This window comes from Typopeltis vanoorti, chromosome 4 (assembly GCF_054136105.1).
Source record: "Typopeltis vanoorti isolate ZY-2024b chromosome 4, IOZ_Tvanoo_1.0, whole genome shotgun sequence".
Classification (NCBI taxonomy): domain Eukaryota; kingdom Metazoa; phylum Arthropoda; class Arachnida; order Uropygi; family Thelyphonidae; genus Typopeltis; species Typopeltis vanoorti.
The window spans coordinates 34,009,340-34,035,216 of record NC_143552.1 but is presented as its reverse complement, the minus strand read 5'-3'; the positions used below and the strand labels follow the sequence as shown (position 1 = coordinate 34,035,216).

General features: G+C 36.9%; 1 protein-coding gene across 3 annotated transcripts in view; it reads left to right on the top strand.

The window, feature by feature from the left end:
* LOC150107214 (roundabout homolog 1-like) overlaps positions 1 to 25,877 on the top strand; it is a 742,051-nt gene that overhangs the window by 653,171 nt on the left and 63,003 nt on the right. For 2 of the 3 annotated variants that reach the window (XM_090391072.1, XM_090391070.1), the window contains exons 23-24: positions 12,697 to 13,036; positions 21,875 to 22,015. In XM_090391072.1, the coding sequence (XP_090247198.1) occupies positions 12,697 to 13,036; positions 21,875 to 22,015 (481 nt within the window). The remainder of the gene's footprint in view (positions 1 to 12,696; positions 13,037 to 21,874; positions 22,016 to 25,877) is intronic. The other variant, XM_090391071.1, reaches the window with a different exon arrangement.

Genomic DNA, 25,877 nt, shown 5'->3' with positions numbered 1-25,877 from the left:
AGTGACCATGTGTTTTTGACATGGAAGATGGATAGACATGCAGGAGTATCAAAGAAAAGGGAACATGTGGAATTATAAGGTGGGTGATTATAATAGTTTTAGATATCAACTTAGGGCAGTTCCATGGAGGGTGGAATGGAAGGCTAATATATCATTAGTGCTTGTGAAATGGTGAAGGGATATTTGTTACCAGCAATAGTAAGCTGTATTCCACGAGTGAAGAAGTGGACACAATTTGCTGTAAAGTAGATGACAAACAATATCAAACAGGAACTGCAGGTGAAAAAGAGATTATAGAAGAGATATAAGGAGAGGAGCGGGGAGGGGAAGCTGATGCATGAAGAATATAAGACTCAGGCCAGGAGAGTGACTAATACGGTAAGGAAGGTGAAACTGGAATATGAGAACAGACTAGCACTAAGATCCAAAGATAATTCTAGGATTTTTAGCTATGTGGCTGGTGGGAGGAGAAATGATTATGGAAGAATGACATTGTGAGATAAAAATGGGAATAGAGTGACTGATGCAGAGGACATGGTGGAGTTGTTTAATAAACACTTTATTGGAGTATTTCATCCTGGAGAAGTAAGTTTTAATGCTCGAGGGATAGGGCAGGTTTAGAGGGGCAAGAGGTGAGTGTGTTCCAAATACTGAGTGCCCTGGATGTCAGTAAAGCTGTGAGACTGGATGGTATTTCACCACCGATTTTGAGAGTATGTGCTAAAGAAAACTGACAGCTCGTTTGACCTGGCTTTTCAGTGAAAATCTGGCTACAGGAAAGGTACCCAAGGAATGGAAGGTAAGATAGTGCCATTTCATAAGGGCAGGTAGCAGACTGGATGTGTCTAGCTATAGGCCAGTTTGTGTTTCATGAGTAGTTGTAAAGATTTTGGAGAAATTAGTGAGAGACCATATACAGCGTTGAGGGTGATGTTATCTGTGAGAGTCAACATGGATTTGTTAAGGGCACTCTTGCTTTAGTAATATGCTAGCCTTTTATAATAAAGTGACAAGAGCAGTTGATTAGGGAAAGGCATATACTGCCATTTTTTTGTATTTTGCAAAAGCATTTAACAGGGTGCCACATGATAAGCTGATATTTAAGTTGCAGCACAGGGGTTTAGATGTTGGGTTAGTCAACTGGATTCAGGATTGGCTGTCTGATAGGTATCAGAGATGTGTATGACAGGGCAGTATCAAGGAGGCAGAAGGTTACAAGTTGGGTCGCACAGGGTTCAGTACTGGAACCCTTATTGTTTGACCTTTATATCAATGACATTGTCAATGGATTGTAGGGGGATATTCAGTTGTTTGCAGATGATGTGAAGCTGGGAAGGGTTATTAGTAGTAGTTCAGATGCGGCAGCTCTGCAAGAGGATTTGAATAAACTAGATAGATGGGTGAATGAGTGGAGGTATCAGTTTAATACAGCAAAATGTAAAATCTTGAAGTTTGGGATACATTGATTGGAAGCTGTATGCTCGATTAGAGGAGCTGTATTGGAGGAAGTAGGGGTAGACAAGAGATCTGGGGATGATGATTGATAGTAACCTGAAATTGAGGGAACATATTGCAAAGGTGATAGGTAACCCAGAGGATTGCTGCACTACTGAGAAGGACGCTGACCTGCAGAGATAAAAGAGTTATCATTTCATTGTATAAGACTCTGATCTGACCACACTTAGACTATTGTTCTCCAATTTGGTCCGAGGATTTGAAAGGGATAAATTAACTGTGGAAAGGGTACAGAGGCGGATAACAAAAATGGTTTCGGGACTGCAGAGTTTGTTAGATAGAAGTAGGAGAGGTGATATGATTGAGACTTTAAACTGTTGAGAGGTAATTATAGGGTTGACACTGGGGGGTTCTTTTGCTTGGTGGAACATTGGGAAGGAGCGATGACAAGGGGCCATCCATGGAAGTTGCAAAAGGAAGCTGTGAGCAAAAGGGTGAGGTGTGGTATGATAGACTTTGTGTTTCCTAGGAAGGACTTCCCAAGATGAGTCTGTTGACTCCATGGAGGCCTGAATAATAATAATTATAATACTTACGACAATATGTGGAAGAGATAGGGTCCTCACCACATGTCATAATGCCCGTAGTTAACCATGAGTCGAATCATGGTAGTCAACCTCCTAGATATGAGATGGCACATGAATGAGATATTCCTCGATCTAGCTCCCAGCAATGAGACTTCAGTAAAGGTTGAAACTAGTCTTAGTAGTGACCCTTCCCATAAATGCAGCTAAAAAGAAGTGTGCTGCACATTGAGGCACTTAGCAAGGCCAACAGCCTTTGCATACAAGTAGTCCAATCATGAAGGATATTTCATGTGCAAACTTTGTATGCTTATGCTTGGGTAAAGAGATAAACCAAGAGAATATAATTTCTTGTGTTGTAATTTACTTCATAACCAAGAGAAAAACTTGTTACGGTATCAAGTTCCTTCCTAATTTATTCATTTTTCATATGATTCTGTTATTTGTGCTATCTGTTCTCTCCCATGTTTTCAGTACTCATACTCTCTTATAAATTTATTTAAGCTAGCTCTCCCCCATACTAGCTTTTCTTATTCTGTTGTCTGTTTCCATATAAATTTGATATCTCCACTAAAATATTTTACTTGTTCTATAGGTTTGCTTTTTTATTATTATTATCATTATTATCTGACCTCCAAGTCAAAAGACTCATCGTGAGAAGTATATACTTGTTTGTGCAAAAAGAACCATGCCTTAAACCCATTTATAGTTTTTGCACTCACCACATTTTCAGGCTGTGCATTCCACTCTACAATCACTCCCCATGAAAAGGTCCTCTTTTCATTCCCCTGCTCACATCCACCTTATACAGCTTCTAGAGATGGCTTCTATTTCTACCCTTGCCTTCCCTCTAGCTGATGAAAAATCTCTTCCACATCAATCCGGTAAAAACTCCTCACCACCTTATATATCTCAGTCATATATCTTCTTTTACTCACATGGATCTGCAAGTTAAATTCCCTCAATCTTTCTTCATATCTGACATTCCACAGACCTGACACTTATTAAACCTTCTCTGAATCCTCTCCAGCATATCCTCACCCCCCTCCCCCTGCAAAGCAAGCAATCAAATCTGTGTGCACTAGTCCATTTGTGGTCTAATCAAAGCCTTATACAAGGGAACCATAACCTCTTTATTTCTGCATGTCAATGTCCTCTTCATTATTGCCATAATCCATTAGGATATTCTTACAATTTTAGCAACATGACCCATAAACATCAAGTCTGTGTTCACTATCACTCCCAGATCTCTCATCTTCATCACCTCCTTCAAAATTTCTCTATTAATTGTATACTCTGCATCCCAAATTTCAAGACCTTGCACTTTGCAACATTAAACTGATAGCTCCACTTATTTCCCTACTCATACAGTCTATTCAGATCCTGCAAGGCTACAACATCTGCTCTGCTTCTCACAGCTCTTCCCAACTTTGCGTCATTGGCAGATCTGCAGTTAAGCAGGTGCCAATGTTATTAACATAAGAGATAAATAATAATGGTCTCAAAACAGATCCCTTTGCCACTCCACCTTCCTCTTTTGGGATACTTGTTATAAGGTTTAATGGAATGCATACAGTGCATATAAATAATTAAACATGTTTAATCTACTCCATAATATAAAATGATAAGCTTTTTTGTAACGTTTTTTGTCAAGTTATTTGAAACTCAGAACTACCCTGAGTGTCAAGTCTTCAAAATTCGAGTCATCAGAATTCAAGGAGAACAGGCCTACCAGTCCGGAACTCAGGGGGTTTGGTGTGTGTGTGGGGGGAGGGATTTCGAGTCTTCAAAATTCGAGTCATCTGAATTCAAGGAGAACTGGCCTACCAGTCTGCAACTTGGGGAGTTGGATGCTGCAGACACAAGGGGGGGGGGGGAATCCCCTTTCAAGTCTTAAATTCGAGTCATCAGAATTCAAGGAGAACTGGCCTACCAGTCCGGAACTTAGGGGGTTGGACGCCAGGGGTGCGGAATCCTCCTTTCGAGTCATCAGAATTCAAGGAGAACCAGCCTACCAGTCCGGAACTCGGGGGGGATCCCCCTAGTTAATTCTATATTTTATCTCGGTCATTGAGACATCGTCATGGAAACAATATTAAAATTGCACAAAACAATAAGTGAAAAGATTAGACTGGAAGCTTAAGTCCTATGAGGGGCACCTCATCCTCTATGTATGCTGTTATAAGCCTTGAATATTGTCAAGATCACTGTGAAAAGATAATTTTAAAGTTTTATGTGGCAGTAGCAATAATTAATTTAAATATTGTTGTATGATAGCTGTGATCGGTAAGCAGTATTCAGTGTCATTGAAGTTCTGTATTTATTTAAGTTTATCGGGGATGCAGCTTTGGCCTTGAGTAAAATGTAGGACAACGCAAAAGACAAATGCAAGTGGCTTAGATTTTTTGAAAATAGTCAGATGCTGTGAATGCAATATGTGTGCTTGTGGAGAGATTGAAGATATTTATGTGGAGAGGATTAACAGGAGAGATAATGTGTCAGAAGTTTCGCATACTTATGAATTATAACCAGTGTTGCCAAATGAAAATTACTAAAAACAGCTAAATCTCTAAAAAATTTAAAAAAAAAGAGCTAAAAAGGAGTTAAAAATAAAAATTTGAAGCTAAAATTTTAAAGCTATAGTAGCTGATACTTTTAAGTTACTTGCTTTATTCAAGTTGAAGTGATTGATACTTGCATATAAGTGGCTAAATAAATCTTCCATATGGTCTTCTGCGCTTATTTCACCCACGTTTTCACTTACATTTTCAACTTTATTATATGTGGCCATCATTCCAATATTACTCAATGTAGATGCTGGTAAATGATAGTCTGTACAGCACTTGTTACACCTGAGGCCATACTTTACTGTCAAAATAGCTGCCAGCATTGGCAATTCCATCTTGTTTCTTAATTTAGTTTTAACTACATTTATGGAACTAAAAATTCATTCAATTTCTGCATTAGAATTTGGCAGTATTAATAAATTTATTGCATACTGAGCAATTTCTTTAAATGGATTCATTCCAGATGCATCTTTGTATTCTCATACTTCAGTCTAGAATTATTATTATTATTATTATTATTATTATTTCGGGCTACTCCAGGGAGTCCTTAGACTCATCGAGGGAGGCCCTAAACATCATGTCCACACAACTATTCGACATTCTCACAGTATCTATCATACCTTGCCTTGAACTCGCTCACTGTCATAGCACCCACAACCGACTCTGGCAGCTTATTCCACTCATTTACCACTCTAAAAGTAAAGAACCCAGCTCTAACACCCCTGCTAACCACACTCTTGCCCAGCTTCCATAGGTGTCCCCTAGTTCTCCCACCACCAATCATGATCTCAAAAATATCCTCTGAATTAATTTTATAGAATCCTTTTAGCAATTTGAATGTCTCAATCATATCTCCCCTTTTCCGCCTATCAACTAGTTTCTGTAGCCCACAAATCTTCAACCTGTTCTCATATGGTTCATTCCATAGACATGCTATCATCTTAGTCACTCGCCTCTGGATCCTCTCCACCTCCTCCCCACCAAGAAGGAACCGAGGTGACCAAATCTGGGCACAGTAGTCCAGATGAGGTCTTATCAGGGCTCGGTACAGAGGTACAATAACTTGCTTGTCTCTGCTCGTCAAGGTATTTTTTAACAACCAAGTGAGTTGATGAGCTGATTTAGCTACTTTTGCAGTGTGCCCACTAAACTTCATCTCCCTATCCATCAACACTCCCAAGTCCCTGGCCTCATCAATCTCTTGGAGTACAGTTCCACCAATGTGGTATACTGCTGCTAATCTTTTCACCCCAAAATGCATAACCTTACATTTTGTCACATTAAATTGACATCCATTCTCTTAGCCCAGAACTCTAATCTATCTAAGTCATCCTGCAAGACTTTGACATCTTCTGCATTCACTATCGCCCTACCCAACTTTACATCATCAGTGAACAAATGAATTGTTCCACTTAGATCCTTTCCTATATTGTTAATGAACAGATTAAACAGCAGTGGTCCAAGAACAGAACCCTGCGGCACACCACTAGTCACAGGCCGTCTTTTGGACTCTACTCCTGAATAAACTACTCTTTGATATCTCTCCATCAACCACCCACCTATCCATCTCACCAACCCTATATCCATTCCCATATGTTGTAGTTTATGGATTAGAATTCCATGTGGTATCCTGTCAAACGCTTTTGCCAGGTCCAGCAGTATCACTGTAAACCCATTTCCCTTATCCAGTTCTGCCGTCATCTTGTTATAAAACTTGAGCAAGTTACTGAGGCATGATCTACCCTTCACAAAGCCATACTGTCCCCTGTACAGTATCTCATTTTCATCAATCCATTCCTATATTTTTCCCTTGACTACTTTCTCCAAGACCTTGACAACGACTCCTGATATGCTGATCGGTCGGTAATTTGCCACCATAGTCTTGGATCCTCCTTTATGCAGTGAAACTATTTTCCCCTCTTTCCATGCCTTCGGGACTGAACCAGACCTGAGACTCAGATTAAACAACATGGTCAAGGGCACTGATAATTCCTTAGCTGCTTCACGCAAGACCCCTGCCGGTATACCATCTAATCCCACAGATTTATTCACATTAAGGTTCTGTAATAGACTATTCACCTCCACTTCATTCATCACAATTCCCGTATAAAATAATGGTTCCTTCATTTTTTCAATGTCACCACCTGGATGATATACTTTTGCAAAGTGTGTGCTCAGTAAATCCACTATATCGACTGGTTCAGTGACCTCCTTATCGTCATTTCTTAAAATCATTTTGCCATGTACAGTTTTTTTCTTGCTTGCAGCATATTGAAAGAACTGTTTGGGATTCTCTTTTGCTTGCATAGCTAGTTTCCTTTCATAATCGGCTTTTGCTGTTTTTACCACATTCGTTACCCTTCTGGCCTGCACTTTATACCATTCGTGTGCCTGCAGGTCACCTCTTTCTTTAAATTCCCTCCACAGTTGTTTCTTTTTTTGCAGCTCAAGCTTAATGGTGTTATTCATCCATTTAACTCCTACTTGTTTTACTATTCGGACCCTAGGTATACAATCAGCCATAATCTCCTGTAAATGCTCCTTGACCACTTCCCATGCTCTATCGATGTCCATTATCTTACGTCGCATTGGTGCCATATTCAAATCTATGAAACGTATCGTTAAATACTGAATTAAATAACAGAATTCAAACCAAAATCACACAGACACAAGCTACCAAAATTAGACAATATTACGTTATGATTTTAACCTATATTCTAATTTTCATTCATAATTATACTTAGCTTTCGGGAGCTCCCTGAAAATACGACCGACCGTCTGGCCCTCTAGCGGCCAACCTCCTCAGTGTTTTCTATATTTATCCATTTATTTAAGTTGATAGTATTGTACTGGTATTCAGCAGCAGCAACATCTTTTTCTGTTTTCAGCATTATTTCTCAGATAGGAATAACAGGTTCTTTTATATGTTTGAGGGTATTGTCGACAGAAAAAGAAGACATCATTCTTAAAATATTCAAGTTTTCAGGCAACCTTTTCTGAAGCTGTTTGAAGAGACCAAGAAGAAACTGTTGTGCTCTACTTCTAAGATTTTGCTCATCATTTTGCGTTATTTTCTTTTGTATCATCAACTCTGATAGCCTGTGTAGCTCAGTGGATGTGGCGTTTGCATACCACGGCGCTTGGCCACATGAAGGAAGACTTGGTTTCGAGTCTAGTCAGCGACTAGAGGAAATTTTTCTAAGCTTTTTTTCGACCGGTTTCTGAGTTAGTCGATCTCTGGCATGGGCAAGCGGGTTTTTCGTCCCGTAAACTCAAGAAAATCGACCATAGAACCCACATTATTTCAGACATTAAATACGAGTGTTAGGGTTAAGGACCACGAGATGGAAACACCTGTAGAGCCATCTCTCTTCACTGCGTGCTGCTTAATTAGTGATAGCCTTGGGCCAGCTATCTCTGATTGAGTACCAGTGGAGATTGAACTGCCCACTCAGTCTCCAAAAGTTAGATAGGGCTTAAACGGCCTCGCCTACTCCCTATATATATGGGAATAAAAAGGCATTAACTGATTTTTTTTTTTTCATCAACTCTGAAATTTTTCTTTCAAATCTGTAATCAAGATTTGGATTGGGATCCAAATAGTCATCGATCTCTGACTCTAGAGAGTTGACTGCGGATGATGGTAGCACTAACATATTAGCAATAGAGCGAATCAAATGAGAAAGGTCTTCAAATAATCTTGTCTTATCTGTACTGTTAGATTCAAAAATTTTGTTAACTTGCTGAACTTGAACTAGAACAGGATGCAAAAATAAAAGGTACTACAGATTCCTTTCGTCTTTGTACGTCTCTCACAAAATTTGAGGTTTGTAACATTTCTTAGTCACACTCACAACTTCGAAGTGAGTTTTAAATTCCAACCACTGCCTGAGAATTCTGTCTACTGCACGTTCAATGGACAGTTGCAAAGTTGCTTACAATTTTCAGAGGAGCCTCATTTTCGGTGGTAGTTTGATACAGCTCTTTGTATGCTGCTTGTCTTGAAGAAAATTGTGAAAACCACTTATACGTTTCAGCGATTAGAAATTCTAATTTTCTTGGGAGAGATTTTGCACAACTGTAAGACATTGCCAGTTGTAAAGAATGGCATACATATCTAATTAAAATTAAGGAAGGAATATATGCCTTCAGTTGTTCATAAATGCCATTATTGACACTGGCATTGTCTGTACCAATTGCAATGAGATTTTTAATGTCCAGTTTCTTGATCAAGAGCTCTTTTTTCAGTGCAGCCACAATACCACTGGCATCACACTTTTCTAGAACTACCATGGTCAGAAATGTATGCATAATTTTGTTGAATTTCTTGCTATAATAAATGATGGGCATTCCTAAAATCTTATTCACTGTGATATCATTCGATTTATCTGTTAGCAAGCTGAAATTTCCATCTCTAATGTCCACAATCAGATCTTCAAAATGCTCACTTAGAATATTCATTACAATTGCAGTGCATTTGGTTCGGTGTATTTTTACCTTTGGCATAATTTGACTGTCTGGGATGATATTTTTGCAAAGATCTACTAGATGATTGCAACTGTTGAATGATGAGTGACAACAAAGAAATAATGCTAACCTACCTTCAAAGTTTGCAGTCTCATCAGACTTTTTCACAGGCATATTTGTAATAGGAACAGCCTTATATGCAACTGAAGCAAGATGTTTCTTAGTTTCACTATACTTTACAAGCTGACAATATTTAGCAGCTATATCACATCTGCAAAACTTACAGTGTCCTTTTTTAGTGTCACCAGTAACTTCACATAACCATTTACTAAAAATTCCTATTTGCAATCACTCCCTCCTAAATTTTTGCTTGTAAGCTTTATTTTTCTCTTTGCTCATTTTTGAAGAAGGATATACAACTTTTTACTGCAACGAATTACGATCAGTCTTAAACTTCCCACTTGCTATCTTAACTACCAACAATAACACTGCGCAAAGACTAACTTGTAGCGGTGCTATCAACTTTAAGGCGGCAAAAATGGGACTGTTGGATAAACTTGATTTCAACAAAGCCATAGGATTTGATACTATATCACTGCATGCCTTGAGAGAATGTTTCAGGGAGTTAACAACAGCTTTAACTTACATTTTTAACACAATTTTAGATTAGTCCAGGTTCCAAAGGAGTGGAAAGATGTAAAAATTATACTTCTTCAAAAAAGAGGGTGATAAGACTAAAGCTTCGAATTATAGGCCAGTCAGCTTGTCTGGAGTTGTGATCGAGGTGTTGGAAAAGCTAGTGAGGACAAGGATTCAGAACTGAATTAACTGCAGTAGAATTCTGTTTAATGGACAGCAAGGGCTTGCTAAAGGAAGATTGTGTTTTAGCAACTTGCTTACTTATTATAACAAGGTGATGAATACATTGGACAAGGGGGATGCATATACAGTAGTATATTTAAATTTTGCAAAGGCTTTCTATTGCCACATGGCAAACTAGCAGTTAAATTGGAACAGATTGGGTTGGATAGTAGATTAGTGCATTAGATTGGAGACTGACTGTCTGATAGTATCAGCAGGTTATTTATGGGGAGGTGATATTCCAGAAGGGGAAAGTCACTAGTAGCATGCCCCAAGGGTCTATTTTGGGACATTGTTGTTTAATTTGTATGTAAATGACATTGGAAAGGACATAAATGGCAATATGCCAAGTTGGGAAGAATTATGAGAAGTAATGCAGATGTAGCTTTGCAAGACCTAAATAGGCTGTCTAAATAGATGAGTGTGTGGTGATATCATTTTAATGTAGCAAAGCTTAAGGTTTTAAAATTTTGGAAGTACAGATGGGATGCAGAGTATAGGATTGGTGGAGATATTTTAGAGGAGGTGGAGGAGATGAATGGTCTGGGGTATACATTTTTTTGATGGACTCTGTATTGTATTATCATTTTGTTTTCAGTTTTAGCCAATACAGAATGCAATTTTGGTTGTTTCTACTATTTAGTATTATAGAATCTCACGTTTTTTTTTTCCTGGGTAACACTAATTACATTAATATATTTCTCTAATTATTCTTCCATTTACACTTGTTTCCTGTTGATAATTATTACCTACATTCATTGTGATTGTCATCAGTTCTGCTGATGTTAAGTTTGAATTTTGCTCTAGTAGTTAACTTTTCACTGTTCAACCTGGTTCTCTGACAAAAAAGTGAGATGTCAACCAGGCAACAAATTGGTATGACATTTCATTATATTGTATTATCATTTTGTTTTCAGTTTTAGCCAATACAGAATGCAATTTTGGGTAGCTAAATCCTAAATTGTCAACACCCATTCATTCAGCATCTCCAGGTGGACATTTACTAAGCTGGTGATGACTGGGTGTTAGGATAGAGGTCCCAGTCAGATCTTTACCTTCTTTAAAATCTATCTTCCCAGTTCTCTAGTTTTGACTGTGTTTTTTTTTTTTTAGTCTTAAGCTCTGGTTTACTTTATCTATGCAAAAATTACTTAAGTGACAAGAACTTTTGTTTTACTTTCACTGTAACATTATATCCCAAGATTATGGCTATCAGAAGGGTATTATTTCTCTAGAAGGTAATTCATATGCTAAAGTGCTGCTGTAACACATTTGGAAGAATGAGAGGCATTATGCCCTTCGGTTGTAAAAGACCTCAGTTAGATTCTTGATTCAGATGAAGATGAATTAGCCAATCTCATATGAAAGTAGCAGGGAATTTTATTCCAAAAAACTTGGTTTTTTCATCCCACATACAAACAAATCATCAAAAGAACACATGCTTTACAAGCAAAAAAAAAATTATAATAATATTGGTGAGCAGTAGATAGCATTGTGAATAGATGATGGATGTGGCATTTTATATAGATAGTGTAGTTAGTGTAGTGCCCTCCCATGATTCCCAGTTCCTTGGAGGTGTCATGTATATGTTACCACTAAAGTGCGAAAACCGTTAATGTGCACATTACCTAGCTAATCTGCAGATTAACTGGTTTGCTCCGTTAACGTGCGGAATCAAGAGTTTTCCGCATTTTACCTAGGTAATGTGCACATTAACGGCTTCCGTATTGTTAAAGTTCAAAAGTTTGTTTCTCTCATTTCCTTTCCCTACTCCTTCCCCCTCTCCCTCCACTTTTAGTTTGGTTTTTTAATAAGTAAACATAATTTTATCATATGTTTTTTTTCTTAATTGTAATAATATTTTAAACCGTTTGATTCCTTGTATTATATTAATTGATTGATGATTGATTCTATCAACTAATTTGTTGATTGATTGTATTAACTTGATTCTGTAGATATCGAAAAATAAATAAATAACATTATGTTAATTTAAGCGTACAGAAACGTTGCTGTTGTTCCAGCAAAGATCTTATTTTCACTTGAACGAGTGCCTAGTAGGTAATGTGCAGATTACCTAGGTAATATGAGAAATGAAACAATTTTCTGCACATTAACGGATCACCGTAGTTAATCTGCACAATACCTAGATGATCTGCAGAATAACTGATTTCTGCACTTTAGCAGTAACATATATATATTTTCCCTTCAAAGTTTGACCTTGTTAAATCTCTTATATTTTTTCTCAGTGTTTAAGTCAGTTAATAATTATAAACATGTCATTAAATTGAATTAATTACTCTGTAAATAAAATATATATATATATATATAGTTACAATATTTTCTGTCCAGTACAAAGTGCTAATTAATTATTTATTTTGAATTTAATGACATTTTTTCATACATTATGTTTACATGATATGCTAAGATTTTTTTACATGAAAGTATTGTTAATTTTTATTCATTTACATTATTGTACTTTCAATACATCAATTTTTTCCCCTTATATTGATCTCAGATGAGGTGCAATATCAGAGAGCAATAATAATATTAATACCGTATGTGAGGGATCATTTTACATGCACAAACAAAAAACTGTTCCTTATGCATATATAATAAGAGTTGTTTTCCTTCCCCATTCTCCAAGAACAGTTGATGGGCTTGTCATTATTCTAATACATTTAGAATAAGTGTTTAGAATTTTGCTAAGTTTCTTTATAAGTTGCAGATTGTAGAAAAAATAAGTTTTTTTCCCCCCCTTTTAGCACCCACAAGGAAGTTTGACATCTCTTCCTCATTCACCTTTACCCTCACATGGGTTTGCTTCTACACTTGGAAGCAAGCACACTGCCTCACCTCGTAGCACACTCACTCGAGTAGGTTTGGGTGGTGATCGCCTTCCTACACCACCCTCAATGACTGGGGTGAGACAGACTGGTTCTTTACAGCAAAGACCTCCCCACTCTACATTTGGTTCCAAGCCACTAATGGATATAGGCATTCAGTCCTCTCTACCTTCTTTAATCAGTGAGCCCCATTCGCATCTCACAGTAGGCAAAAGAAGGTCTAGCCAAGAGAGCGGACTGTTACACCTTCCTTTTACAGGTATGTATTTTTTTATTTCCAATTATTTTCAAATTGTTTTTCTTGATTAACTATGTTCATATTTTTAGAGCATATTTTCAGACCTGCCTGGATGTCAGATAGGAGATGATGACATCTCCAATCTTAAACCAGCAGAACAGAGATAATGAGTGATATGGACCAGTATCTTGGTAGTAAAGGAGAGAGGCATTGGGAAAATTGGTTACTTACAGAATTCAGGTTACATTGGAATATGATACTTGCCTTGGTAATTTACTTACTTTCTATAATAAATTAACAGTTGGGTTAGATAAAGGAGCATATGATGAATATGAAGCTGGTGTCCTTTTCTTTCTCAGAGAAGGAAGGTTACCAGTAGTGTACCATTCTGTATTTTACTGTTAAATTTGTATGTTTTGAGGGGGAGCATATAGTTATTTTCATATGATGCAAAACAGTAAGACAACAGTTATTAAAAATAAGTTTTAAAAGAGGTATACCGTGAGTAGACATATCGATACAAAATTAATAACGGAAAAAACTCACGTACAAAGATTATTTAATAGTATAATTTTCACCTGTGTGTCACAGGCATCTTCAGTACATATTTAGCTTAATATGTACTGAAGATGCCTGTGACACACAGGCGAAAATTATACTAATAATTAATCTTTGTACGTGAGTTTTTTCCGTTATTAATTTTGTATAGTTATTAAAAATGATATAAAAGATTCTGCAGGATGATTTATATAAATTGACAATATAAGCAAAGGAAAATACTTATCATTTTAATGAGGCAAAGCAAAGTTTCTGCACCTTGGATCAATTTATTATTATTGACATGTCACAAATTCATTATGATTAGAAATATATACACGTTTACACAAGAATAATATTTAATTTGCCAAATGTTTTGGTCTGAATATTACAGACCATCTTCAGTGGCTACATAGGAATAGTTTTAAAAAACAAGGTGGAATACGAACAATTGATCATTCACATATAGAACGAGCCATGTGATGTCATATCGCTAAGTATTAGAAGAGTAAACATTTTTAAAGTCATAATTAAAGATATTAATTCAGAAATTCATGTAATAATCTTAAATAACATTAGACTAATATAGGAAATTTACATTAAAAAAAATTAATGTGTTATCCTGATTAAACTTTCCCAAATTTTTGATATAGATATACAGTCATTACGATTCAAGTTTTGACGTTGAAGTAAGGCCTCCACACTTTCTTTAAATAAACGTTCAAATTTATAGCGACATCTGTGTAGGAGGAGAGTCTTGGCCCAAAGGATGTTGTGGCTTGTTTCTAATCCATGCTGAGCTAATCCAGATTTCTCGGGTTTGTTGTGTTGAATTGATGCTCTTGAATTCTTTTTTCTATAGAACGTCCAGTTTGTTCAAAGTAGGAAAGTTTACAGTTACAAGGAACTTGATACACACCAGGTAGAGACAAGGTTGAATGTTTATCTTTAAATGAAGGAAAATGGGTGGATAATTTGTTAATAGGTGTATAAGTGGCTGTTAAATCATATTTCTTCAGAATTCTTGAAATTGGTTCTGAAATACCAGAAATGTAAGGAATTGGAACTCGACGTAATGAATCTTTGCTGTTCCGTGTTGGATTGTAAGAATTGAAAAGATGTTGTGTACTCTTTTCGGAGAAGCCATTTAGTTTCATGTGATGTTTGATAGTTGAAAGTTCTTTCTGTAATAAATGAGAAGTTGAACAGTTAGTTTTGGCTTGTCGGATTAAACATTTTATGATTACTGTTTTTTGACAAGGATGATGAGCAGATTCTGTGAGAATATAACGATCTGTGAAAGTTGGATTTCTGTAAACTGTTGTTGTAAGAATACCTGAAGGTGAACGGATGAGAAGGACGTCTAAAAATGATAACTTTTTTGTTGTCTTTTTCAATCTCCATGGTAAACTTTATACGAGGATGTAAGGAATTGATACTGCTTAAAAAGGAAGGTAAGGAGTCTCTGTTGTGAGGCCATACAGAAAAGATGTCATCTATATATCTAACCCAAAAGGATGGTTGAGGGAATATAGATGAGAACAGGACTTCTAGATGTTCCAAATAAAAGTTGGTAAGAGCAGGAGAGAGTGGACTTCTCATGGCTGTTCCTTCCACTTGGTTGTAAAATTTGTTTTGACATAAGAAATATCCAGAGTGCATTACGAAATCAAATAACTTTATAATATCTTATGGGAAGATGTCAGCAAGTAATTCTAAAGTCTCTTTGAGAGGTACATTCATATATAAAGATTCTATATCAAAGATAACCATAAGATCTGTAGGTTGTGAAGCGATGTTTTTCAATTTATTTAAGAAATCAGAAGAGTTTTTCAAAAAAGAGCGTAAGTTGCCAATGTGTGATTTCAATAATTTAGATAGATATTTGGCTATGTGATAAGTAGGAGAATCAATACAATCCACTATAGGGTGAAGAGGAATATCTATCTTGTGTATTTTAGGTAGACCATAGTAGATCCACCAATAAATTATGCAGCCACCTATCGGTGGAGCCCAAATTTTAAGGCCTTACATTTGGTTGCATTAAACTGATATTACCATTCATTTGCCTATCTCTCCGGCTTCCTCTTGCAGTACTACCACATCAGCACTATTAGTAATAAAACCTTTCCAATATCAAGATTTGATAGTGTATCACCATATGTCTTGAGGGAATGATCCAGGGAGTTATTAACAGCTTTAACTTACCTTTTTCTTAACATGAGTCTTAGATTGACCCAATTTTCAAAGGAGGCTAAAATTATTCCACTTCATAAGGGGGGGGGGGTGCGAAAAGACTAAGGCTTTTAATTATAGGCCAATCTTCTTGTCTTATCCCTTAGCTGGTGCCTCAATGGGGCTCCCCCCCCCCTTAACCAGTACACTGCTGGACTACTTGTCCATTGGTTTCTTTCTTAGTTTTATGACCCTCAGCAGGGGACCAACTGCAGTTACTGGAAGAAATGGTACGGTTGCAAATGTTCTACAGAGAGTTGGAAGGACAATCACAAACATCGATGCCCTTGGCAGGTTTCAAACCCATGGCCTCTTGGCTGGAGACTGGATACAGTAATCACTCAGCCAACCAGGCTAGCTTCTTATCTTTAGTTGTGGTCAAGGTGTTAGAACCAGGATCCGGAACTGGGTTGCGAAGACTGTCTCCAGACACTAGAATGTTGGATATGAAGACAGATTAAAGGATTATGGTCTTGGAAGGCTTGACAAATAGGAGAAGTGTATTACTGAGACATAAAAATAGGTGAGAGGAGTTGATCATATAAATATATGGAAAGTATTGCATAGGAAGCAGTGGAGAAATGAAAGGCCATCTTTATAAACTGTACAAGGATCATGTTGGTAAAATATGTTATTATTATTATTATTATTCAGGCCTCCATGGAACCAAGAGACTCATCGCAGGAGATCCTCACTAGGAAACACAAAGTCTATCATACCACTCCTTGAACTCATTGACCGTTCTTGCTCTCACCACTCTACCAGGCAATGCATTCCATGGTTCCACCACCCTCCATTCAAAGAAACCACTCCTCACCTTCTTACTCACAGCTTCCTTTTGTACTTTCCAGGAATGGCCCCTTGTCATCACTCCTTCCCACTGTTCCATCAAATGAAAGAACTCCCAAGTGTCAACCCTGTAACTGTCTCTCAACAGCTTAAAAGTCTCGATCATATTTCCTCTCCTTCTATCCACTAAACTCTGTAGTCCACATTCCCTCAGCTGATCTTCATAATTAACATTGTACAGTCCTGAAACCATCTTTGTTATCTGCCTCTGGACCGTTTCCACAGTTAATTTATCCCCTTCAAATCCTGTGGACCAAATTTGAGAACAATAGTTTAAGTGTGTTCTGATCAGGGTCTTATATAACGAAATGATAACTCTTCTATCTCTGCAGATCAACGTAATTTTTCTCAGTATTGCAGCAATCCTCTGGGTTACCTTAACCTTTGCAATATGCACCCTGAAATTCAGGGTGCATATTGCAAGGTGAATATCTTCATTACTCTTGCACTTTGTATCCACCAACATCTACAGATTACATGCCTTCAGTCTATCATCACAACTAATGTTCTGCTGTCCTGATATCATTTTTGTTACCTTCCTTTGTACCCTCTCTAAAGTTGCTTTACTCCCCTTCAAATAACAATTACTATGCTTTGAGAATGGTAATCCAGATGTGATCAGAGTATTGTACAATACAGCCACCATCCCTCTTATTTTCCTGGCCAAGTCTTTCTCGGTATTGCCATAATACTCTGGGCTGTCTTCACTACAATACATCCCTTGAACTTCAACATTTATCTCAAAGGGGATCTTAGTGCATCATCAGCTCCAAGATCCCTTTCCTTGTCCATTTCTTTCAATATAGCCTCCAGCAACATGTAACTTCTCATTTGTCAATCCCACATTTCAAAACCTTCCACTTAACTGTGTTAAACTAATGCCCCCCCCCCCCCTTTACCTAGCTTTCCAGCTCATTCAAATGCTCTTGAAGAGCCACATCATTAGCACTATAACTGATAACCTGTACATGATGTGAAATTTCATATGATCTGCAAAAAATAAATAAAAATAATAATAACACCCTGCAGTCCAAGGATAAGATTGAGCAGTGATTATTTCTGTAATTAGCCAAATCCCTTCTTAATGTCTTATTTCCCCCCCCCCCAATACTATTATTATGTACCTAATTTCAGGTGATTTCCTATATCATTTATGTAAAACTTATGGCACACTGGTGGTCCCAGCACTGAACCTTGCAGCACACCACTAGTCACCTGTTTTTGTCTTGCATCTGTCCCTCCATACATCACTTTTTTGATATCTGCCACCCTCTTATCCACATAACCAGTGTCATATCCATCCTCATTTGTTCTAATTTGCATAACAGTTCCATATGGTATTCTATCAAATGTCTTTGCGAAATGTGAAAGAATCATTGTATAGCCTTTTCCTTTATCCAACTTAGCTGTTACTCTTTATAAAAAGTTAGTAAAATAGTAAGGCATGACTGGCCACCGTTCACAAAGCTATGTTGCCCCACATACAGTATCATATTTTTATTCTCCCATACTTGAATTCTCTTTTTGATCAATTCTTTTTGGTTCTTTTACCACCATACCTGAGATAGCTTTGGTATATAATTGCTACTGCAGTCTTAGAACCTCCTTTGTGCAAGGGAATTATTTTGCCCTCTTTCCACTCCCTTGGAGCTCTACTAGAGCTGAGACTTAAAGAGCCTAGTCAGAGGTTCCCTTGCACATTCTTGCAAAACCTGAGCTAATATCCCATCTAATCCTGCAACTGCATTTACATGGAGATTCTGCAATATCCTGAGAACCTGCAATTCATCCTTCTCTGTTCCCACATATATTAAACCTGATTAGGATGATATACCCTTGCAAACTGGTCACTCAGTAACTCAACTATTCTATCTGCTTCTGTAACTGTGTGACCATAATCACTCATTAAGGTTAATCTTTCCTAGTCATGTTTCCTCTCACTTGCCATATAATGAAAGAATGCTTTGGAATTTCCTTTGGCCTGCTTGGCTAGATTCTTCTTGTCATCTGATTTTGCCTTCTTTGCCATGCTGGTCCCCTTTCTTGCTTGAGCCTCGTACTGATCATGAGTTTGCTGGTCATTTTCTTATATACCCTCCTTATATACTCTCCATAGCATTTTCCTCTTCTGCAGCTCATACTTAATGATATTACTCATTCGCCTAACTCCCACCTGATTAACTTTCCTTACCCTGCAGTGTTTTATGCCATGGCACAGATTTAATCCTCTACCTTGTAGTTCCACATACCTTGTAGTTCCCTTCTTGACAGAATATTGTTTTACAATCTACCAAGGCACGACTGCATGGTCACTTTCACCAAATGGTAGTAATGTGGCCACCTTGGATTTCTAAATTCCATTTTCTTCCTGCCATGTGATCTTTCTTCCTTCCAGTCTATATCTCCATAATTAAAGTCTCCCCATAATAATCCCTCGACCTGTACTCATTGTACTAATTTGCCAATGCATGTCTTCCAGATCATCTGTGGAACTCCCTGGTCTATAGCAACAACCAGTTCTAAGTTATGTCTTACTGAACTTGATCTCACATCAGACTGATTCAAATGAACAACCACACTTCCACCTACCCTCCTCTTCTTTTTGTCTGCTATCATCAGAAGTAGATCCCACTCCCCCATTCTTTCTTCTCTATCTTCCCTGAAAACACCAAACCCTTCACATTCTATCCATGTAACTATATCATCTGCTGTTAGCCAAGTCTCACAAATGCCTATAACTTTTGGCAAGGTTTCACTAACCAATGCCAAAAACTTCCCTTGTACCTCTGGCATTAGTACATAGAAATTGCAGTATTCCTTTATGCCCCACCCACCTTTACTTCCTGAATTGACAATGCTATTCATTAATATTACTTGCGAGACTAGATTCCACACTTTCCCACCTCATAGGTTCCTTCACATAAACTCTGAGTGCTTAAATTTTACCGAATTTGTGCTTCAGCATACTCAGTGAACCAAGTCTCTAGACACCTAACATCAAAGTCATTTACATGCAGTCCATCAGCATTATTCAAATCCTTCTGTCAAAAAAACAGACCACAGATCCACAAGTCCTATAACATTCCTTCTGCACAACCTACATATTGATATATTAGCTATCAGTTAGCTCCTCAGTTCATAGCATGGCAGAAGACTTACAATCTTCACCTTCCCACTCTTCAGTTTTGCCTCTTCTAACAACTTCTTTACATCCTCCCTCATATAACACTTCTTGCCTCTCAAATCAGCTTACCCATATACAAATCGGTGGTATCTGTCAGACAGCTCTTTCCAATATACTTTTGGAATCTAATTCCAAGTGGTACACCAACCTGACTTAAATATAAACTTATCGTATGGTGCATTATCAAATGTCTTTGCAAAATACAGAAAACTGATAGCATATGTCTTTCCCTCATTAGTCACTCTTGTTGTAAAAGGCAACTAGATTGTCTAAACAAGAGTGCCACTTAACAAACACATGCCAACCTTCATCTCTACTTAAAAATATTTGTTATTTAGACAGGTCATTTTCCTTCCTTTTCCTTAAATACATATATATTTAATTGTCACATATGTTTAATTGTTTCATTTTTCATTAGAGGTCAGGCTAAGGTCATTGGTTAACCAAATTAATAATGCTAAGTATGACCTTAATATCAAAGTCAGAACATCAGGTAGTTAGTTTATTTTATCTTAAATACATTACTACACATCATTCTCCATAATTTTGCCATACCAAAAGTTTTAGGCAGATGCCTACTGATGTAGAATGATCCAACATGGATTTATACTCGGTTCAGATTAAAATTATTTAAAAAAATAATTTACAAAGCTAAAGAATTTGTGTGGGTATCTCTCTCTCTCTCTCTCACACACACACACACACACATCCTCAGGGCAAATTGTATAAAGTGGAATACAAAGTAGGGATATTATCATTATTATCCTAAGATTCCCATGGAGTCACGGACTCATTTAGGGAGGTCCCTTTTGTCATACGCACAGTTCATCATACTGTGACTTAAACACATTCAAATTCTCTGCAGACACTACACTCTCAGGCAATGCATTCCAATCATTCACAACTCTCCATGAAAAAACCTGCTTCCAGGGATGACCACTTGTCTTCCCGTAATCTCAGACCATTTTATGAAAAATCTCTTCAGTATTAATTTTATAACAACCCCTTAGCAACTTGTACATCTCTTATCATATCACCCCTATCTACTAGACTCTACAAATTGTAACATCTCAACCTTTCTTCATATTCAACATTCCAGATCAGAAACTATTTTGGTCAATTATCTCTGGACCTTATCCAACATTTCTTCATCCTTTTGAAACCAGGTGACCAAATCTGTGCACACTAGTCCATATATGGCCTAATCAGAGCCTTATACAATAGAATTTCCTTACTTCTACAACTCGGTGTCTTCTGCATCATTGCCAGAATTCATTGTGTTGTCCTCACAATTTTATCAATATGTCCTCTAAATTTTAAATCCTTATTTACCATCACCCCAAGATTGGGGTGATGGTAAATAAGATAGTAATAAAGATAAAGAGGTATGATATTTTTCATAAAGACAGACAAGGCAGAAAGGTGGGGAAGTGTTTTTGATGATAATAGAGTTATGATGATAATAGAGTAGATGCAAGGAGCAAGCATGGCAGTGGTTTTGAGACAGTATGGGATGAAATATTTAGTTGGATGTTACTGTACATGCCTAGTAATACAATTTACAGTTATTCAAAACACATATCAACACATTCCTTCTTTTATCCTAAGCACTTGCCCATATACACCATTGTGCTGCAGGTTTTGTAACCTCTCATATGTCGATATAAAAAATGATATAAAAATGGGAGTAGGGGGAAAACTGCAACAAAAAGCATTTACTCCCCTATTCTAATAAAATGTAGGTTATGAAATCCAGTTTTGGCTGCTGTGAGAACTACTAAAACTGTGGAGCATTTGCTTCAGGCACCAGATTCAAAAAATGTAATAAAGCAAATGTTCAGTACTAATTCTCTTGGCCACAGTGTTAACAGAAATGATAAAAATGAATAAAATAATAGGTGTACTATAATATTTTGGGCAAATACAAATAAATAAATACATTCATGTATATATAAATGAATGTGTTTATATACACTATATATATATATATATATATTGTAATTCTTGCAGTACTTTGCCCCTTGCACTGAAAGGAATATCTTTTATTTCTCCAGGTGTTCCATACCATCATTTAGATGGGGAATCAGATGCAGAAGGTTTACCTCTCTATGCATCTGGTGATATCTTTTTAACAAATACAGGGCACACTCCAGATTCCAGTGTAGCTGGAGACACAGACTATGCACCCAGTCATGGTATGTGTGTATTTTTCATTGCATAAAAACTCATTATGTATATAATCATTGCATTTTAATCATGAACCTAACTCAATGCATTCTTATTAACAACTTTCTGTCATTGGTTATTTATTTTTTATTTTCCCCCATCTCTGGCAGTTATAAAGAAATTTTTGGTCAGTACATCATAAAAATTTGTTTCCTGATACTAATTCAAGGTATACAAATTACATCAATATGCCATTCTCTGTCAATGCAAACAAACATGGTGAGCATTAATTAAAAATCTCTTCTTTCAAAACATCTAGTTGCACAATTTATCTTTCCTTACTACTCCCAAATTTCATATCCGTTATGAAATTAAATTTCTATCTCTCGCAATGATCCCTTTGTTTGGCATTTTCAACCTTTATATATTTATTTAAAAAACTTGAATTTCCTAAAGACAGCAGAGAGAAAGTATATCACAGACTTCATTTTTCTATAAATCTATCACCTTTGTTATGCAATTAACATCATAAAGAAGCTTTCAGAATTGCCATTAACAGTAACAAAAAATGCTTACCATTATTGTATTAATGACATGTTTTGTTGATAGTGTTGTTTTCATCTATGATCAAATGATTATTTAATGAAATCATAACAGTCTTGTTTCCCTAGTGCAAAAATTAATAACATTAGTGATGCTGTCAGGATGCAAAAAGATAATGTGAAAGAATTGATTGTTTTTCTTGCACTAATGAACCTGAGAGGTGAGAAGTAATATTGTATAAGGGAGGATGTGAATGAATTATTGGAAGAAGCAAAAAAAGAAGATCATAAGTTTCCTATCATGCTACAATAGACATGAATTGAGGAAGAGGGCATTGACATCAAATGAATTGATATGTAGGTTGTACCAGAGAAATTATGTTTCTTTTAAACAAACAGGCAAACAGGGTGGATGTGTATGCAGGCACCCATGAGGTGAGTGAGTGTGAGAATGACCAAAAAATGCAGAATCTTGTCTTTCAAGCAGTAATATTGAATGAGGCAGTCAATTCAGGTTGTGCAGGTGTTGGCTTAAGGAAATGCCACAGTTTCTATGTACTAATATCAGGAACAAGAGCTCCGGAGAAGTTTTTAGCATTGGTTAGTGTAACTTTATCAGAGGTTATAGGCATTAGTGATACTTAGCCTTAGACAACATAGTCACAGGAATAAAATGTATAGGGTTTAGTATGTTCAGGGAGGATAGAGAAGACAGGATTTGGAAGAGGAGGAAGGGGTGCTGTTGATGGTGATGACAGATGAATTGCAGCCAAAACGAGTCAGAGACAGGTGAGTGGATGGCAGTCTGGTGTAATATTGAGGCCAATAGGACAAAATATACAGTTGATTACTGAGTGACCACTTTTCAAGAGTATATCATCAAAGTGAGGTTACTGCTGTGGCAGATGTGATGGGGACTGATGTGAGAACAGAGGGTTGATGAATTGTAGGTGCTTAGATATTACAGAATCTCAGTGTAAATAAGGCCATGTTATTAGATGAGATATCAGCTCACATTTTACGAGAATATGTAATGCCTCTGACTAGGTTGTTTAATTTAAACTCAGCTCTGGCTAAGTCCCAAGGTGGTGTGAAGAGGGTGAAATAATTCCTTTACTTAAAGCAGGCTCTAAGAGCAAATTATTGACAAAACAGCATCCAGGGATTGGTGTTAGTGGTAAAAGTACTGGAAAAGTTGGTCAAAGAGAGAATTCAAGAATGAGTGGATAAGAATATGATATTTTTTAGGAGGCAGTATGGCTCTATGTGAAGGGGTTAGTCTTGCCTTAGTAATTAGCTAACTTTTTTTATAATAGAGTGACAGCCAAGATGGATATGGGGAATGGCTACACAATGATACTTCTGGATTTTGTAAAGGCATTTGAGAGAATACCATATGAAACTCTGTTATGCAAATTAGAACAAATGAGAATAGATATGAAACTGGTGATATGTATAGAAGGGTGGCTCATGAACAGATACTGTAGAAGTATATGGAAGAGCAGAATCCAGGAGAAAGCTGGTGATTAGTGGTGTGCCACAAGGCTCTGTGCTTGGACCACTACTGTTCATTTTGTACATAAATGATATAGGAAATATTCAGTTCTGTTACCCTACCCAAATTTTGCTAATGATGCAAAATTTGGATATGGTGACATGGAGAGCTTACAGGATGATTTAAATATGCTGCCATTATAGGCAAAAGATAATGGGCATCAGTTTAATGTAGAGAAATTTAAAGTTATGCATTTTGGGACAAATAGATTACAAGCTGTGTAATTTGGGGATGGTAGTAGACAGTTGAATTTTTAGATGGCACATTGTTAAGGTTGCCAGGGTAGTTCATAGGATTACTTGGTTATTGAAGAACATACTAACAAGCAGAGATAAGGAAATTATCATACCATATGTCAACATATCAAGGTCTTTATAAGACCTTGATATGTTGACATGTGGATTACTGTGCTCAGGTCAAGTCACCTGGGGGTTCTTGGTGAAGAAGTAGTGGACAGGATCCAGAGGCAAGTGAACAAGATGGTCAGTGGCCTATGGAATGCTTCTTATGAGGATAGATTGAGAGTCTGTGGATTGCAAAAAATGATCTTGTTGATATGAAAAAAAACATTTAAGTTACTTAAAGGGTGTTTTTAGGATTCATGCATGGGAAATGTTTCAGCACTAGATGAGACAGAACAAGTGGTCATCCATGGAAGTTCAGTAAGAGGGTGGTTACTAAGGATATGAGGACTGGATTTTTTGCATGGAGAGTGATGGATGAATGCATGGAATGGATCACCAGAGTCAGTTGTGAGTGTTTGTGCATCATGGGTTCAAGGAGAGGTATGATAGGTATTGAGCGGATAGTTTGGGTCTTCAGACTCCAGTGGAGGTGTCTGTGCAACAATAATAAGAGATGACTAAATCCATCATTTTCAATACACCTCCAGAATGTTTTATGCACATTAATGCCTCTTGGATTATTGACAAAGTGAAATTATATATTTCATATTATTTTAAACAAACAAAAAATAAACTGTGCTCACAATCTATTAATCTGTCTATTGTGACCAGTGTAATAGTGGTAAGAAAATTTTTTCTTCAAGCATTTTAGTAACAAAAAATTCTTGAAGCCCATTTCTTCAATTCTGGAAAGCCTGAACTAATATGTTGTGTTTCATTAAGTTTGTAAGGTGTGTAGGGTGCATGTTTCTTGTTCATAATATATGTCCTTAGGACTCTTTTCAGGCTATGATGTAGAAACTATAGAAAGGCCACATGATGTAGAAGCTTCATGTGGCCTTTCTGTAGTGATTATTGTATTTATATGTGAAATAATTAGTTGTCTGAGGTCTTGTTATATGGTATGTATTTCTGACTGTCCTGTAGTTGGCAATCGAGTAATGTTTCAGAAATGCTGCATGGTGATGACATAAGTATTTTGTGTTCTGACATTGCAGTGTTATAAAGTCCATATTACCCAGGTTGAAGGTGAGACGGATTGGACGATAATTTTGAGGCAGGTGTGGGTCTTTGCCTGGTTCATGTATAGGGATTACATCAGTCAGTTTCCAAGTGGTAGGAAAATAGTGAACCCTCAAGATTGCATTTATGATTATGGTCAGGTGCACTACAGCTTGTGATAATTGCAGATGATGATTCTCGAGATCTCAAGGGACATAACTAAATAAGTATCACCAGCTTCTCATGAACAATTTTGAATGATCCAGCTGTGGTTATAGAAGATATAATACTTGAGATACATAAGAATTACTTGATGTAATACAAGGAGGAGGAAATTGTAGAGATCTTCAATAATTTAATGATTGATAAAGTTGGATGAAAATATTAT